The following is a 17,470-nucleotide window of genomic DNA, read 5'->3' on the forward strand; positions in this document are numbered from 1 at the left end:
AAGAACAATAGATGGAAGCTGTCGAAAGACACTTTTAGCTGAGGTAAGGAACAACTAACAATTATAGCAGTCCAAGGGATTTTAATGGGCCAGGAGGTAAGAGGGGGCCCTTCACCAAAGGTTGTTGAATGGAAGCTGGATAATGATATTGTAGAAAGAAGCCTTAGCCAATCCCAGGTAGGACTAGTCCAGGGGTGGGGAGGCCATGTGGCCTCGAGGCCGCAGGTTCCATACCCCTGGACTAGACCAAAGGTTCTAAACCTTTTGTGTGTGATGGACCCCTTCAGCAAGAGTTTGCTGAAGTCTATGGACCAATTCTCAGAATAATACTCTTAAATGAATCAAATAAAATATGTAGGGAACCAATTATAATGAAACACAGCTACCAAAATATTTTTAAAAATTGTTATACTGATATATATGTTTCTTATATTAAGATATTACTTAAAGATAATAAATTTTAAATGAAGGCAAGTTAAAGTTAAATTTATTTTTAAATGACAGTGTGAGGTTGTTGTTTAAGATGAATAAAAATAACAAACAAAGCATGTTTGAATAAGAACGGCAACCGGCATGTCATGTTGGACATCCAAATGATTTTCAACAGTAAAGTATATTGAAAATATATTTTATTTCTATTGATTATTAAGTCACAATTAATACTATTGCTACTGTGGTTTATTGCTTACATTCATAGTTGGAAGAAAGGTTGAATTTCAGTCAGAATTTAGGAAAAATAAAAATGAGTTTTTTTTCTATCCAAGTTCATGGACTCCCTGAAGTCTATGAATTTTAGGTTGAGCAATTGGCTAAGATGCTTGTCTCTGACACTAAATGGTAAAAGTTATGGTGGGCTTATTTTCCCATCTCAACTGTCCTGAAAGAGGTCCACTCTGGAAACTAGCATGACAATGTCATAGAGGCCACTGGTGCACAAAAGTCACCAATCAGTGTTCCATGGCCATCCTGGCACCAAAGACAAGAAGAGCATGAATCTGATGAGTCATCGGAAACTTAGTGTAACTGAGTTTAGTGTCCTATCATGCCTCCCAGAATGTGTATTTTAAATGCCTTTATGTATATTTTAAATCTTTCTATTTAGACATTTTTAGACATATTTAGACATTTATATATTTTTCATATAAATATTTATGGTATTTGTATTTTAAAACAGGATGCTCTAGGCACCAAGAAGAGGACTTATCCTCTTATCATCCAGGGTTGGGCATAACAAATAGGTGTGAGTCCAAATGCAATAATAGGGCCTGAGCCTGTAGGGCTCTGTGTGGGGCTGGTGGTTCAGAGAGGTATCATTGGTACTATGGGTCAGTCACGGTGTGAGAGATAGAGAGAATGAGTCATGAGTTTAAACCAGCCATTTATGTTCTTAACATCAGATTCAGGCCAGTACTTTCTTTTACATGAAGTCCTGTAATCTGGAATAGACCACATGTATTTTGACCTGTTCCATCACCCTTTTTAGCCAGAAAGCCCCCGTTGGACAGTCGCACAGCCTGGATCTCCTGTCCCCTCTTTTACTCTGCTCTCTGTTCCACTTCTGTAGAAAGTGAAGGATGTTTCCTGCCTAAAGACACTGCTGGGGTCATCTTGCATTCCTCGGTTCTCTTCACCATCCTCCTAGATCTGGCGAGAATCAGAAAGATGGATAATTATAATTCATTCACACACAGGGACATTGCCTTTTGGAAGAAGAAGGAGAAGAAGAAGAAGAAGAAGAAGAAGAAGAAGAAGAAGAAGAAGAAGAAGAAGAAGAAGAAGAAGAAGAAGAAGAAGAAGAAGAAGAAAAGGAAGAAGAAGAAGAAGAAGAAGAAGAAGAAGAAGAAGAAGAAGAAAAGGAAGAAGAAGAAGAAGAAGAAAAGGAAGAAGAAGAAGAAGAAGAAGAAGAAAAGGAAGAAGAAGAAGAAGAAGAAGAAGAAAAGGAAGAAGAAGAAGAAGAAGAAGAAGAAGAAGAAGAAGAAAAGGAAGAAGAAGAAGAAGAAGAAGAAGAAGAAGAAGAAGAAGAAGAAGAAGAAGAAGAAGAAAAGGAAGAAGAAGAAGAAGAAGAAGAAGAAGAAGAAGAAGAAGAAGAAGAAGAAGAAAAGGAAGAAGAAGAAGAAGAAGAAGAAGAAGAAGAAGAAGAAGAAGAAGAAGAAAGAGGAGGAGGAGGAAGAGAAGGAAGAGGAGGGGGAGGAGGGGGGGGAGGAAGAGGAGGAGGAGGAGAAGAAGGCTGCATGTGAGACCAAGAGCTATTCCACAATAGATGAGTCATCAAAGGACATGAGCAAGCAGTTCTCAAAAGAATTACAAACCATAAGTAGTCGTGTGAAAGAATAATTTTTAAAATGTAAATTAAAACATCTTTGAGCATCATGGAATCAGATATTAAGAATTGTAAAGGACATTAGAAACAGTTTAGTCCAACTCCATCATTTTACAATAGAAGAAAATGAGGCAGAGAGGTTGAGAGATTTGTCTAGGGTCCATGTTTGAGATGAGGTCTTCCTCATTCTACATCCAGTTCTCTAGTCATTCTTCCACCTCATATCTAGTAAATTAGGTAAGATGATGAAAAATGGAAATAGTCAGGGTTGGAGAGGATGAGGAAGAGAGAGAGACACTAAAATGCCTTTATACAATAAGCTTCTTGAGGGCAAGGATTACTTTATTTTCATCTTTGTAATCACGGCACCTAGCATAATGCATGGTACATAGCAGGGGCTTAATAAATAAATGCCTGTTAATTAGTCCTCTCTTCCTGTACTCCATGGTGAGGTCAAATTGACCTCCTTGTTGTTGTTCACATACAACAATCCACCTCCTATCTCCTTGCCTTATGGATTAGGTCAACCATTTTGGAAAATACTTTGGAAATGTGACAATTAAAATATCCATATCCTTTAATCCTGAGATCCCTCTGTTGGGCGTATACCTCAAGAAGGTCAAAGACAGAAAAAAGGCCCCAAATGGATCAAAATGTTCATAACATCTTTTTTTGTGGTAGCAAAAATCTGGAAACAAAAATTGATGCCAGATAATTAAGCAATGGTTATATCAAATTGTGATATGCAAAATTATTATACTATATGACAATTACAAGGGGTTCCAAGAAACATAGGAAGATATATGAAGTAACAACTGAATGCGGGGCAATTATCATGACTAAGCTACAATAAGCTTATGGAGAGTGAGGACTATTTCATTTTTGTCTTTGTAATCACAGCACCCTACCTAGCACAATGCCTGGCACACAATAGTTGCTTAATTAATACTTGTTTATTACTCTTCTTCCTTTACTCTGTGGTTAAGCCAAACTGACCTCCTTGTTGTTGGTCACACAACAGTCTACTTCCCATTCTCTCTGCCTTTTCCATGGCTATCTCCCATGCCTGGAATGTCCACCTTACTTCTGTCTTCGAGAATTCCTTGTTTGCTCCAAATCTCCGCTTAAGTAGCACTTTCTGTATATTGTTTTCTGATATTGGCTCTCCCCTTCCCCCATTAGCTGCTAGTGTCTTCCCAAATGACATCGCATTTATTCTGAAAATATTTTGTATATGCCTGCTTATGTACATGTTGTCTCTCTTGATGGAATCAAAGCTCCTTGAGGGCAGGGAGTGTTCCATTTTTGTCTTTGCATCCCCAGTGCATAACATAGTGCCTGATACATAGTGCTTGCTGATTAATTTATTGACACCAGAGAAGACACAAAAATAATTACCCGCACTTTTTCATTGAAAAGATAAGGGACTCTGAATGTGCAATATTATAAATAGTTATGTTGGCGGGGGCGGAGCCAAGATGGCGGCTGGTAAGCACGGACTAGAGTGAGCTCCGTACCCGAGTCCCTCCAAAAACCTATAAAAATGGCTCTGAACCAATTCTAGAACGGCAGAACCCACAGAACAGCAGAGGGAAGCAGGGCTCCAGCCCAGGACAGCCCGGATGGTCTCTGGGTGAGCTCTATTCCACACGGAGCTGGGAGCGGGGAGCTGGGAGCTGGGAACGGAGTGGAGCAGAGCCCAGCCTGAGCGGCGTGGACGATCCAGAGCAGAAGCCGGGAGGAGGGGGCCCTAGCGCCCTGAATACGTGAGCAGTTACCAGACCCCTCGACCCACAAACACCAAAGACTGCGGAGAAGGTTAGTGGGAAAAGCTGCGGGAGTGGAAGGAGTTTGCGGTTCGGCTTCCAGCCCCGGGGGCAGCGGAGGTGGGGCAGCTACAGCTGTTGTTACTTCCGGCTCCAGGCCCACCTGGTGGGGGGAATTAAGCGGCGGATCACAGCAGGGGTGCACAGCCTGCCGAAGATCTGAGCCCAGCCTGGACTGGGGGTCCTTGGGGAAGGAGGAGTGCGGCTCTGACAGAGCTGGCACCTCCCCCCCAAACATAGAACATAGAACTCTGTAATCTACAAGCAGTCATACCCCACTGAAAAACTCAAGGGTCAAGTTAGTTGGTTGGGAATATGGCCAGGACACGAAAACGCGCCCAGATTCAGTCTCAGACTTTGGATTCTTTCTTTGGTGACAAAGAAGACCAAAACATACAGCCTAAAGAAGACAGCAAAGTCATAGAGCCTACAACCAAAGCCTCCAAGAAAAACATGAACTGGCCCCAGACCATAGAAGAACTCAAAAAGGATTTGGAAAAGCAAGTTAGAGAAGTAGAGGAAAAATTGGGAAGAGAAATAAGAAGGATGCGAGAAAACCATGAAAAACAAGTCAATGACTTGCTAAAGGAGACCCAAAAAAATACTGAAAAATACACTGAAGAAAACAACACCTTACAAAATAGACTAACTCAAATGGCAAAAGAGCTCCAAAAAGCCAATGAGGAGAAGAATTCCTTGAAAGGCAGAATTAGCCAAATGGAAAAGGAGGTCCAAAAGACCACTGAAGAAAATACTACTTTAAAAATTAGATTGGAGCAAGTGGAAGCTAGTGACTTTATGAGAAATCAGGATATTATAAAACAGAACCAGAGAAATGAAAAAATGGAAGACAATGTGAAATATCTCCTTGGAAAAACCACTGACCTGGAAAATAGATCCAGGAGAGATAATTTAAAAATTATTGGACTACCTGAAAGCCATGATCAAAAAAAGAGCCTAGATACCATCTTTCAGGAAATTATCAAGGAGAACTGCCCTGATATTCTAGAGCCACAGGGCAAAATAGAAATTGAAAGAATCCATCGATCGCCTCCGCAAATAGATCCCAAAAAGAAATCTCCTAGGAATATTGTTGCCAAATTCCAGAGCTCCCAGATCAAGGAGAAAATACTGCAAGCAGCCAGAAAGAAACAATTTGAATATTGTGGAAACCCAATCAGAATAACCCAAGACCTGGCAGCTTCTACATTAAGAGATCGAAGGGCTTGGAATGCGATATTCCGGAGGTCAATGGAGCTAGGATTAAAACCTAGAATCACCTACCCAGCAAAACTGAGTATCATGTTCCAAGGCAAAATATGGACTTTCAATAAAATGGAGGACTTTCAAGCTTTCTCAGTGAAAAGACCAGAACTGAATAGAAAATTTGACTTTCAAACACAAGAATCAAGAGAAGCATGAAAAGGTAATCAAGAAACGGAAATTGCAAGGGACTTACTAAAGTTGAACTGTTTTGTTTACATTCCTACATGGAAAGATGATGAGTATGATTCATGAGACCTCAGTATTAGGGTAGTTGAAGGGAATATGCATATATATATGTATGCATATATATATATGTTTATGTATATATATAAGTGAATGTGTATGTATGCATGTATCTATGTGTATATGTATGTATGTGTATGTATGTGTATATATATATATATGTAAAAGAAAGAGAGCAGACACAGGGTGAGTTGAGGATGAAGGGAAGATAGCTAAAAGAAATAAAATGAAATTAAGGGATGAGAGAGTAACTTACTGAGAGAGGGAGATAGGGAGAGATAGAATGGGGTGGATTTTCTCCCATAAAGGTGGCAAGAGGAAGCAGTTCTAGGAGAGGAGGGGAGTGGGCAGGTGAGGGGGGAATGAGTGAACCTTGCTCTCATCAGATTTGGCCTGAGGGGGAATACCATACATACTCAGTTGGGTATCATACCCCACAGGAAAGAAGAGGGAGGAAGATAAAAAAAATAAAATAAAAGGCAGGGGGATGATGGAGTGGAGGGCAGATGGGGGTGGAGGTAATCAAAACAAACACTTTGGAAAGGGGACAGGGTCAAGGAAGAAAATTCAATAAAGCGGGATGGGTTGGGAAGGAGCAAAATGTAGTTAGCCTTTCACAACATGAATATTGTGGAAGGGTTATACATAATAATACATGTGTGGCCTAGGTTGAATTGCTCAACTTCTTAGGGAGGGTGGGTGGGAAGGGAAGAGGGAAGGGAATTTGGAACTCAAAGTTTTAAAATCAGATGTTCAAAAACAAAAAAATTTTTTGTATGCAACTAAAAAATAAGATACACAGGCAATGGGGCGTAGAAATTTATCTTGCCCTACAAGAAAGGAAGGGAAAAGGGGATGAGAGGGGAGGGGGGTGATAGAGGGGAGGGCTGACTGGGGAACAGGGCAACCAGATTATACGCCATCTTGGAGTGGGGGGGGAGGGCAGAAATGGGGAGAAAATTTGTAATTCAAACTGTTGTGAAAATCAATGCTGAAAACCAAATATGTTAAATAAATAAATTGCATTGAAAAAAAAAATAAAAAAATAAAAAAAATTAAAAAAAAAATAAATAGTTATGTTATTCCAGTTATTTTGGCTGAGCTTTTTAAAAAAAATCTTTGTTACCAGGGAAGAGAAACAGGGTAGGGGAGAGGAGGGATATATTTGAAAATAAATGTGATGTAAAAATAAAATAATAAAACATAAAAAACCTAGGTGTGATGGGAACAGAGACCTAGTTGGAAGGAAAAACATGCTAGGTTTTGGAGGTACTTGTCTAGATGCTGGTACAGAGGAAAAGTGACTTCTGTAGAAGGGTAGCATGAGGCTACAAGATCAACACTCTTGCTTTATCACTATCTCTTCCTAATCCTCATATCTAGTGTGTAGTAGGCATTTGATAAATCCTTGTTGATTGTGGAGGGTTTGTAGATTGCAACTCAGAAACTGATCATTCATAATTAAAAGATATTCACATCACTACCTTCTTGAAAGCAACATTCTCACATGCAAGAAATTTCCTAACCTTTCACCCCAGATGATGCTCCTGATCCAGACTGACATATAGAGTCAAAGTTTTACAAATGTCTCCATCCTATTGTCCCCAACCCTTTACACTTTGCACCCTTTTCCTCTCCTCTTGTAGCTTTCTCATCCTCAGCTCTTTTTTGCCCTCCCTCTCCCTCACCTTCTCTTGATTTCTCTCTTCATTCTGCTTTTCTTAGCTCTGCTCTCGATCTCTGTGCTGATCCATTCCCTTGGAGATGACACAGGACTTCCTAGGACGCTTCTCCTTTGCTGTTGTTGCTGATAAGCTACAAGACAATAAAGACACATGTGAAACAGCTTTAATATTCCAAAACCCTGGGAATCAGACATATCCTGTCAACATTTCTGCCACTGCATAAGTGTCTTCTTTGTGGATACCCCCTATTTTGACCTGAGCCTTGAAATGAGATGGGCAGGCTCTAATGAGAAAGACACGTGACATTTGAAATTTCAAATGCAGTCTGCAGATCACTCATAGCAATATAGAAATCCACAAGAAGGATTTCTTGTCCGTGTTAATAATTGGCAATATTTGGTCATTAAAAAAGGAATGACATCATTTCATCAGCATCTCTTACCATTCAAGTTCTGGTAAGATTTGGGTTTTTTTTGAGGCTTTCTTTGGGTGGCATGAAGGAAAGAGAAGGAGGAGGAGGAGAAGATATGTGGTCATCTGGATCTTTTGCCCAATCAAAATCATCTCAGTCCCCTAAGGGTTGATGTAGTCTAGTCTAATTGGAACTGATCCAGTTTTTGGCCACCACAGAGATCCTAGTTCAAGGTACATGAAATATCAAACTAAAGAAATAAAGGAACTGACAGGCAGAACAGACTTGCCTCAAAAAGGTCTTACTGGCTCTTACAAATATTAATGTCTTGCTCATTTATAATGATTAACAGCAAGAGGGTTTCTTCCCTTACCTCTACACACTCAGACTATTTCTGTCTGATCCTCATTAATGATGATTTAAGGAAAGAAAAGGTCCTTGCTGTATAATTTTTATCCTACAATGTCAATTCAAGGGTAAAGCCCTGGGAGAGTCCAATGGACAGAGAACTTGTCTTGTTTCCCCCAGCACAATATCATGGCTCTGAAAGCTGCAATCAACAATTTTTTGTTTCTCTATTAGACTCACTAATTGGCTGGTATGTTTGCCTGGCATAGTTCCTTTTACTCTCCCTCTCCTCCTCCTCCGTCATCCTCTCCCTTTTTCTTTCCTCTACCAACTTAATAATCTCTCCAAAAAGAAGCACATCTCTGCTCCGTAGAATCATTCTGGGGATGATTGTTGGCCCATTTTTTCTTCCCCCTTTGTTCCCCAGCCACTCTTCAAACACATTATAACAACACCCTTCGAGACTCCATCTCCTGTCACCTTCTACAGGAAGCTTGAATTGATTCTAAGTTGTTAATGTAACTTAAGCTTCACATACCCCCAAGTTACCACTACAGACACACACACACACACATACATAACTGTACTCTATATATAGATATGCTACATATGTGTATGATTATATATTACACATATTTTGAAATTTATTCATCTATGATCATATTCACCTAGATAATGTAGGCTTTTTAATGGTCTGTACTGTTTTTTTCCTTTGTGTTCCTGAAACTTACCAAAGTATTAGGCATAAAGGGAGAAAGGAAGGAAGGAAGGAAAGGAGGTAGTGGAAGAAAAGAAGGGAAGAAGGAAGGCAGGAAGAGAAGAAAAGGGGAAGGGATAGGGGAGGAAAAAAGAATATTATCTTTGTATTCATGCTGGAAATGTACTTAAGGAAGTCCTATGCTCCCTTACACTGAAATTCAAAGTATCTTCCTCTCAGCTAGCTGCTATCTTGAACCTGATTTCCCTGCACCCTGTGCTTAGTCCTCAGACTGTCAAGGGGGCCTCTTTCTCTACAACTTCCATGATCTTTGAGAAGTTTTCTTCCTTCCCTTCCTCTTTGTCCCTTTTTTCATCTCCTCATCCCTTTTTATTGTCTTCTGTCTTTCCACTTTCCTCTTCACTCTATTTATCCCTATGCTTTTAGTTCAGGAGGTGATTATGATAAATTAAGAGTCAATGGAAAACTGGGGTGACCCCAGGGGGTGTTAGGATGGGAAAAGTCCCAGCTCCCCAAACACATGAACTCCAGCTCATTACTTGTCTCTTTGAGACCAAAACAGCATTATACGGCACCTGCTAGGCTCACTGCTACGGGACTGGCCCTGGTCCTGGTCCTGATCCTCTGGTGCTTGTTCCAGCAGTTGACTCTGAGACTGTCTTCTCTGAAGCATTTCCCGGTAGAAAATATGACAGCTGAAGCCCTCCTTGATCCCATGCTGGGCATGGTGTAAGAGGCCTTCCAAATTGGGAAAGATCCTGCAACAAGCCAAGCAGCGGAGGCCATAGTTCGTTGTGATCAGCCAATCAGGTGTTTCCCTTAACTCCTGGGTACAATCTGACAGTACCGGCGTCTCTGGCTCTTCTAGTTCCTGAAAGGCATCTCCCTCCCAAGGATCGATATCACTGACCAGGTCACTAGTAGAAATACTTTCAAGGGGAGACCCGGCCCTCTTCTGCCTCTCAGTGAATTCAGCCTCCCTTACTCGAGGCCTAATACCAATCGGCTCAAACCCAGACTCTGTCTCCCAGGCCACAGCCACACCCTGGACCGTTTGCACCCGGGTGTAAAAGGCATATGCGTTTTGCTGAGACTTGTTCTCCTCTGAGTTGGTTATTGAAGAGAAGCAAGAGTAATACTGTGAACAAGACTGGTGAGCTGAGGGTGTTCTACTCCTCCACTGTGGGCTATGAGCCTTGGACTCTAAGCCAGCATCTTGGGCCCTGTTTATTGAAGGTCCAGGGACAGGTTCAGATTCTTCTTCCCTCACATCTCCTACAGGACAAAAGTAAAAGGTCATCAGTTTCCTTTCACACAGTCCATTGGCTCACATTTATTATGTGATTGCTAAGTGCTAGGCACTATGCTGAGCTCTGAGAAGAGAGCCAGCAAAAACGAAAAAAAAAACGATGCCCTACTCTCATAGAGCTCACATTTGAACAGAGAGATGCCATCAATGTGAGGCGTTACATCCAAGATGAAGACAGAGTAGAAGAAAGTAGATTTATAGGGAAAGGGACTAGCTGCTGCAAGACAGGACCTCCTGCAAGATATGATGCTTGAGCTGTGTCTTAGAGAAATCCAGAGATTCTAAAACTAGGAGCTTAGATGAGAGAGACATGGGGAGGAGCCAATGTAAGGACGAGGAGGTGGGACATAGAGGATTGCCCGTGAGAAATAGCAAGTCATCAGTATGGTTGGGCCATATAGTGCATTCATAGGAGTTTGGTATTTTTTTAAAATAAACTGGAAAGATAGAAAGAAGTCAGGTGGTAAAGAGTTTTAGATATCCCTCATAAGACTTTATATTTGATTCTGGAGGTAAGAGTGAGAGGGCTAAGTGGCAGCATAGTACACAGATCCCTAGGCCAGGAGTCAGAAAGCCCTGAGTTCAAATTCAGATTCAGACATATATTTATTGTAATTAGTGGTAGTGGTAGTGGTAGTAATAGCATTAGTAGTAGTAGTAGTAGTAGTAGTAGTAGTAGTAGTAGCAGTAGTAGTAGTAGTAGTAGTAGTAGTAGTAGTAGTAGTAGTACGGACTCAAGTTCAGGCCTTTCTGATGCCAATACCAGACTTAATGAGAAGACAGGTACTGATTCGGGTGTGCCATCAGTGAGTTATCTCACTAGACTTAGAGTCAAGGGATCCTCTGTCTTACATTTGCTTATTGGGTAATTTTGGAAAATACACTTTATCTTTCTAAGCCTCTGTTTCCTCATCTGGAAAAAGAAGAAAATAATTACATCTACCTCCCAGGGTTATGGTGAAGATACGATGCATGCCAGGCTCTTTGGAAACCTTAAAGTACTATTTAAACCTAAGTTGTTTATCAACTATCATTATTGGTCTTGGTGGTATGGATCTTATTTCATATTATTATTGTTATTGTTATAATTATAGTCACCCAAAGCCTCCACTCCCACACCTCTAAGGCAGGGGGGAGGAAACTGCAGCTTCAAGGCCACATATGGCCCTCTAGGTCCTCAAGTGCAGCCCTTTGACTGAATCCAAACTTCACAGAACAAATCCTTTCATAAAGGGAGAATTTGTTCTGTGAAGTCTGGATTCAGTCAAAGGGTCACATTTGCGGACCTGGGGGCCACATGTGGCCTCGAGGCCACAGGTTCCCCACCCTTGGACTAGGGTAACAAGTTTGTATCACAACTGAGAGAAATTTCAGGTAAGGAGTAAATTCTTATTTATGTGTGCAGGAAGAATGCATCAGTGCATCTACCCAGACAATGTTATGAGCTGTTCTTCTAAAAGAAGAATCATTTTCATCACAGAATCTTTCAACATGGGTAGAATTCAATGACTTTCCTTCTGTCCCTGACATCTAAGGAAAGCAACCTTTGCTCTGGCCTAAGCTCTGTTTCTTCTTACCTGCCTGCTCCCAAAAAGGTACCCAGTTCACATCATCCAATTCCTCGGCAGGTTGGCATGGAGCCTTGCTATAGGGCAGATCCTTCTCCTTCCCAGTGTCAACATAATGGCGTTTCATGATTAGCAAACTAAATAACCCTTGGCAAGGTCCTTAAAACCACCTGATTCCCTTCTTCCCTGCTCTAAGTGGGTTCTCAGTGTTCTTGTAGTTGGCGGTGGGTTTGCCTCTGCTCCAAATATGTTGACTCACAAGGATGGACCCAGGCAGCAGCTCTCAGATCTTGCTTCAGTCTGAGCAGCTGTTAGGGTCCAAATGGTCACCAAGGCCCCTGAAGAGTTCTGTGACCTCGTCAATGACATGGGATGGTTCTGGGACCACAGGTGAAAATCAGACATGGCAACAACAGAAGTAATCCACCTCAGGTACAAGGGGAATAAGCATTTACCAACTTGGTCTCAGGTTTCCATTTATGAGGAAGATACACACATAGCACTAAAACATATCATGTGATCCCACAATAACAATATAAAAGTGACTCATGACTTGAAAGACAAATGAATGGATAGAAAAAATGGATAAATTAATGAATGAATAAGTGAATGGATGATGAATGCACAAATGAATGAGTGAATAAATAAATCTGGTAGATGGAGGAATAGATAAATGAATGAAGGAACAAATGAATGAATATGTATATATGGAAATAAATGGATGATAAATAGGTAGATATGAATAGCTAAATGAATGGATAACAGAAAGAAGGAAAGAAAGAAGGAAAAGAAGAAAGGAAGGAAGGGTGAGAATGTGCTTGTTTTCCATTTCCAGAATAAAATATCTTAATTTATGGACCTTCACGTAGATTTTCACAACAATCCTTTAAGATAGATGTAATACTAAGATTAGATGTACTAATATCCTCCATTTACAAATGAAAAATGAACCTCTAAAGATATTAAATAATTTACCTAAGATCACACATTTTTAAGGCAAAGCTATGACTTGAACCCAGATCAACATTTAATGCATACCTCATACTGCTTAAATAATTGGATATTATCCAGTGATTGATGAGTAACTAAGATAATAGGTCATACAAACCTCATCCTAATTAATAATTTTGAGCTCTCCTCCTACACCTTTTATTAGTATCCCTAACATGTGTTAAAACTGTCTGATATGACCTTCATCTTTGTTGAATTGCCTCTCTCCTATGCTCATGTCATCAAATGCACCAAGCCCTGTTGAGTCTCACATCTACCTCTATTTGTGCTTACACCACTATCACACTAGCTCAGGTGCTTATTACTTCCAACCTGGAATATGACAATAAGACTTCTCAAGGTCAGTTCGTTCTGGCCTCTAAATGAGACGTGAAGCCAGCATGATTTTCAATATCCTATAAGAACTGCAGCAGGGAACAAAGTAGGCTCTTTGGTAGGTCACTGCCCAAGAAGAGCTGGAAATATGTGTGTGTGTGTGTGTGTGTGTGTGTGTGTGTGTGTGTGTTGGTATAGGGGGGAAAGCAGTTGAAGGCTGAAATCTAGGAGTTCTGTAAAGTTTGATTTCCAAAATTTAGTATTAAGGGATCAAGGAGATGGAAAGGAGGCAGATGCAATGCAGGGGACTTCCAAGACGCCTGAAGCCAGCCTAGTCTCCAAAATACGCTATCATTATTTTAGGAGTGTTTTTAAAAATTTTTTATTGGCCAGCAGATATGTCAGGAGATACTGCTATGCTTCTTACAGAGAAGATCCAGGCCATAATGGCTAAGGTAAGAAGAAAGATAGAGATCAAAGATAAACCCCAGGCTAAAGGCTATGTACTTTCCCATTAAATCCAGGTGGGGTTTCCATGGAATATGATGGGCTAACATTTGAGCCAGGAACACAAACCCAATGGTGACGTCTACTTCTTTCTGGGTTTCTGTAATCTTTGCTGTTGCAGATGTCAGAAGGTCCTTCTATTGGAAACTAGATATTGGTGACTTGTTGAAGGAACAGGCTTTATTTGTTTGATCTAGGGCTTAGTCAGTGACAGTGAGTCTCGGATGGCGCATAAGTTAGATCAGTTTCTGAGGATCAATGACAATGTAAGAATACTTCAACTGTGAAGTGATGAGTATCTGGGTTAGGCCTCAGGGCCCCGAATGCTGAAGAGGCTTAAGAAAGGCTATCTGCCAAGCCCCCATTATAATCAATAACACCACGATGGAGCTCTGAGTCCCTGTGTGATCTCAGTGTGGCTACTCAGTGGTCCACAAAGATCCTCACACGGCTGCCTATGTGGACTTCAGCCTGGAGGAAGGTTATCAGAGTTTATCACAGTTATACTCCCAGTTGGTGATTATGCGAGGAGAAAGAAATGGAGAAAAAGCTAAAGGCAAGGTCTTCATTGGGCCACTAGGTGCTTTAAAACAGGACTTGCTCTAGGTCTTTTTCTCTGTCCTAGGGTCAGGATTGTTAAAGTGAGCAGGGAAGAGCACCAGGAACAGGCGCTCCCATCCCAGAACTGCCCAGAGCATCAGTAGCAGAATCTAGCCTAGAGAGAGGACAAGACTAAAGGCCCAGACACCCATGTGGGCAAGATAGAGCAGAACCTGGCCCCCTCATAAAGTTCCAATGTAAGAACTGGGGCTAGAGCCATAGGTAAACAGGAGAAAACTCCAAATACAATGAATAAATATTATGACAGAAGAGGAACCTGGGGGAAAACACAGAAAAATAGAGTAACCTTAGAGTAAACACAAGTTAAGCTTAGAGGAAAAATAATGGCTCCCTGGATGGAGAGAAGAAATTAAGCAAGAGATAAAAAATCAAATTAGGACTCAAGGGAAAAAAATAGAAAGAGAATAAATAGCTTAGAACAGAAGACAGAAATTATAACCCATGCAGTAGATTCGCTAATAATAGATTAGAGCAAAGAGAACTCAATGGTGGGAGGCAGTTCATGTATTTTAGCAGCTCAGAGGCACATTTTTACCTTCAGGTTCATGAATATGTTCTAAATGACTGAGGTTGTTGGAGGTCTATCTATAAATAAATATAATTTTATAATAATTTTGGCACTAACCATTCAGTTGCTCTTGTTGTTGTTTGTCCTTTGTTCTTGAAGAGGACTGTGAATGACATCAGGAAGCTGATACCATGACATACAAGTGAATTGGATTTAAGTGAGGGAGGGCTGTGCAAAGTCACCAGCCTCACTCTCTCCTCTGGAGCTATCTGGGTCCAGTAGCAAGATATAATTCAGGGAAACTGGAGATGGTTCTAGATGCAGTGGGAGACCTTGGCCTTTTTAAGCTAAGGTCTTTCTCAGGTCTCAGTTAAAAATCCATACAGCTGATAGACTATGTAGCTTAAATTTACACAGACATCCTTAAAATATCTGTAACTTTTCAAATTTTAACCAATCCCTGACAAGTTGGATGGTTGACTGCATCATATGGCAAGGAACGGAACAGAAAATTTCATCCAGTAAATATCTGAGCAGAAAAGGAGACAGGCTGGTCATGTTGTAGCTCATCCTTCATACTAGAAGAGGACCAATGACATCATGATGCTGGGGTCAATGTACATTCTGTCCAACTGTGGCTGACCAGTCCAATACAAGCTCAGAAAGCTCTACCACAAGTCAGGCACAAATAGTCCAAACATTTGAGATGGAGATGTCTCTAGATCTGTGCATCTCATGTTTCCTTTTTTGCTACTGAGATTCTGCTTTGCTCAAAGAACACAGTGCCTTCTTTGATGCAGGCATGCCATGCTGGGCCAGTGTCTCCCATGTCTCACAATGGATTCCAAAGTTCTCCAGAGAGATCTTTAGAGTGTCCTTGTATCAGTTCTTCTTACCTTCATGTGAGCACATGCCTTATAACAGTTCTCCTTAAAATAGCCTTTTAGGTCAATGTACATTTGTCATTTAGGCTACATGGCCAGCCCAACATAATTGTGCTCTCTGCAGTAGATTTTGAATGCTTGGCAGTTCTGCTCAAGAGAAAACCTCAGTGTCTGGCACCTTATCTTGCTAGGTGATCTTCAGAATATTTCTAAGACAATTCAAATGGATGCAGTTTAAATTTCTGGTGTGGCTGGTAGACTGTCCAGATTTCACAGTGAAATCCGAGAAACAATGAAGTCAGCATAATGGCTCTGTAGACCTTCAGTCTGGTAGGCAGCCTAATACCTCTTCTCTCCCACATTTTCTTTCAGAGCTTCCCAAACTCTGAGCTAGCCCTGGCAGTGCATGTGTCAACCTCATCATCTATGTAGACATCCCTGGAAAGCATGTGGCCAAGAAAAGTAAACTGGTCAGATAATGAGGGCATAGAAGGAAAACAGATGGACAGCTTGAAAGGGGGAGCTGATCCCTGGAGAATTTGTGGGAGGACATGAAGAAGACTCATATGAGATGTGAAACCTGCTTGGGCTGAAGCCTGAACTGGTAGTTGGAGTATCCGGAGCAATGGGAACACAAATGCATTGAAATATTTTTAAAAGACAAAAACAAAACTGAAGCACTTTCAAAATCATTTAAAATCCCTTTGCCTGCAAACAATGTGCTCTTTGGAATGATGCCTATTCCTTAACGTCAGACACAAAGCAGGATTCTCAGTGATGCTTTGATAACCTCCATTTATATTACTGTGCACTTGAAAATAATTAAAGAATATTTCTTCACAAGAATTTTTATTATTCAGACTTTTTACTAGCTAATGCTAACTTTTTAAGACCCTCCCTCTTTCTCTACCCAAATTCATGTACATTATTCGAAATGAGGGATGTTTAATTAACAGTATCTATAATTAGAGGGTTGTTGTAAGGAAATGCTTTATAAATCTTAAAGTGCTATAGAAATGTGAATTCTTAACATAGAGTAATAAGACTAAAAACTATAATTTAAGTTGCAAATGGCAGATGATTTCAGAATCACTGAATCTCAGAACTGAAAGGGACCTCAGAACAATACTGCACCGAGCAGGAAAAAAAAAGTCTTACTTTGAAAGGAAATGTTAAAACCTTCCAAAACGCTAAAACCTATCCAAGAAAAACTATTCTGGAAGGGGAAATATATTCAGAAATACAAAAATATCAATAAAAAATAATATAAAAATCATAATGTAATATTTGAAAAATAACTGGTCTCCTAGGATTTGTAGGTCAAAAGACGTGCAATCCTTTTCAGTCTTGAGAGTGATTTGGGACTTGAAATCTTTGAGCAGGAAGAAAGACTTAAGTCATTCCTAGGAGATCTTAAAGGGGGAAAAAAGTCTGCAAGAGATAGGCTGAGAAGAAGGAGTGACAGAACTGTTTCCCCAGCCTTCCCTTGGGGACCTAATCTTCTGAATGGGAAAGCATTGAGTATAGGGACAATGACTGATTGAAGAAGTCAAAAAGAGAAACTTAAGAGAGTGGGAGAAATGGGCCAACAGGCCCTTGCAGGCGTCTCAGGACAGAGAACTCCAGCTGAAGCTATTGGTTGTTTTTGATTTCTTAGGAATCATGTGGCATTTTTTTAAAAAGGACTACTCTTTCCCTTCCCCATGCCTATCTAGGAATAGATACTATAATTCTCTTACTTCGTTTGCCTAAACATTTCCTGATTCTTCATCTTGCCTCAAAAGTAGAAAGGTCAGGGTTTATAGGATATATGTTTAAAAAAAGTTAAATTAGGTCAAAGAGTCAAATTCTTCTCTAAACGTTAGGAATTTTCCGAAATGGGTGCTCTGAGCTATTGTGATTGAATGACTAACTTTTCATGTAACATAA

At 40.5% G+C, this 17,470-nt stretch overlaps 1 protein-coding gene across 2 annotated transcripts; it reads right to left on the minus strand.

Annotated features, from left to right (window-relative positions):
• Positions 1 to 1,572: 1,572 nt before the first annotated feature.
• FAM170B (family with sequence similarity 170 member B) lies at positions 1,573 to 11,824 on the minus strand. Of its 2 annotated transcripts, XM_036769573.1 has the most exons (5): positions 11,705 to 11,824; positions 9,358 to 10,093; positions 8,058 to 8,060; positions 7,344 to 7,470; positions 1,573 to 1,644 (listed from the first exon to the last, which is right to left on the minus strand). In XM_036769573.1, the coding sequence occupies exons 1-4, from the start codon at positions 11,820 to 11,822 to the stop codon at positions 7,377 to 7,379; spliced, it is 951 nt and encodes a 316-aa protein (XP_036625468.1). In that variant the 5' UTR covers positions 11,823 to 11,824; the 3' UTR covers positions 1,573 to 1,644; positions 7,344 to 7,376. The 2 variants fall into 2 exon arrangements, 1 of the variants encoding a protein (XP_036625468.1); XR_005011041.1 differs by lacking the exons at positions 1,573 to 1,644; positions 8,058 to 8,060; positions 11,705 to 11,824 and having other exon boundaries at positions 7,388 to 7,470; positions 9,394 to 9,480.
• Between the last annotated feature and the right edge of the window lie 5,646 nt (positions 11,825 to 17,470).

This window comes from Trichosurus vulpecula, chromosome 8 (assembly GCF_011100635.1).
Source record: "Trichosurus vulpecula isolate mTriVul1 chromosome 8, mTriVul1.pri, whole genome shotgun sequence".
NCBI classification, from domain to species: Eukaryota; Metazoa; Chordata; class Mammalia; order Diprotodontia; family Phalangeridae; genus Trichosurus; species Trichosurus vulpecula.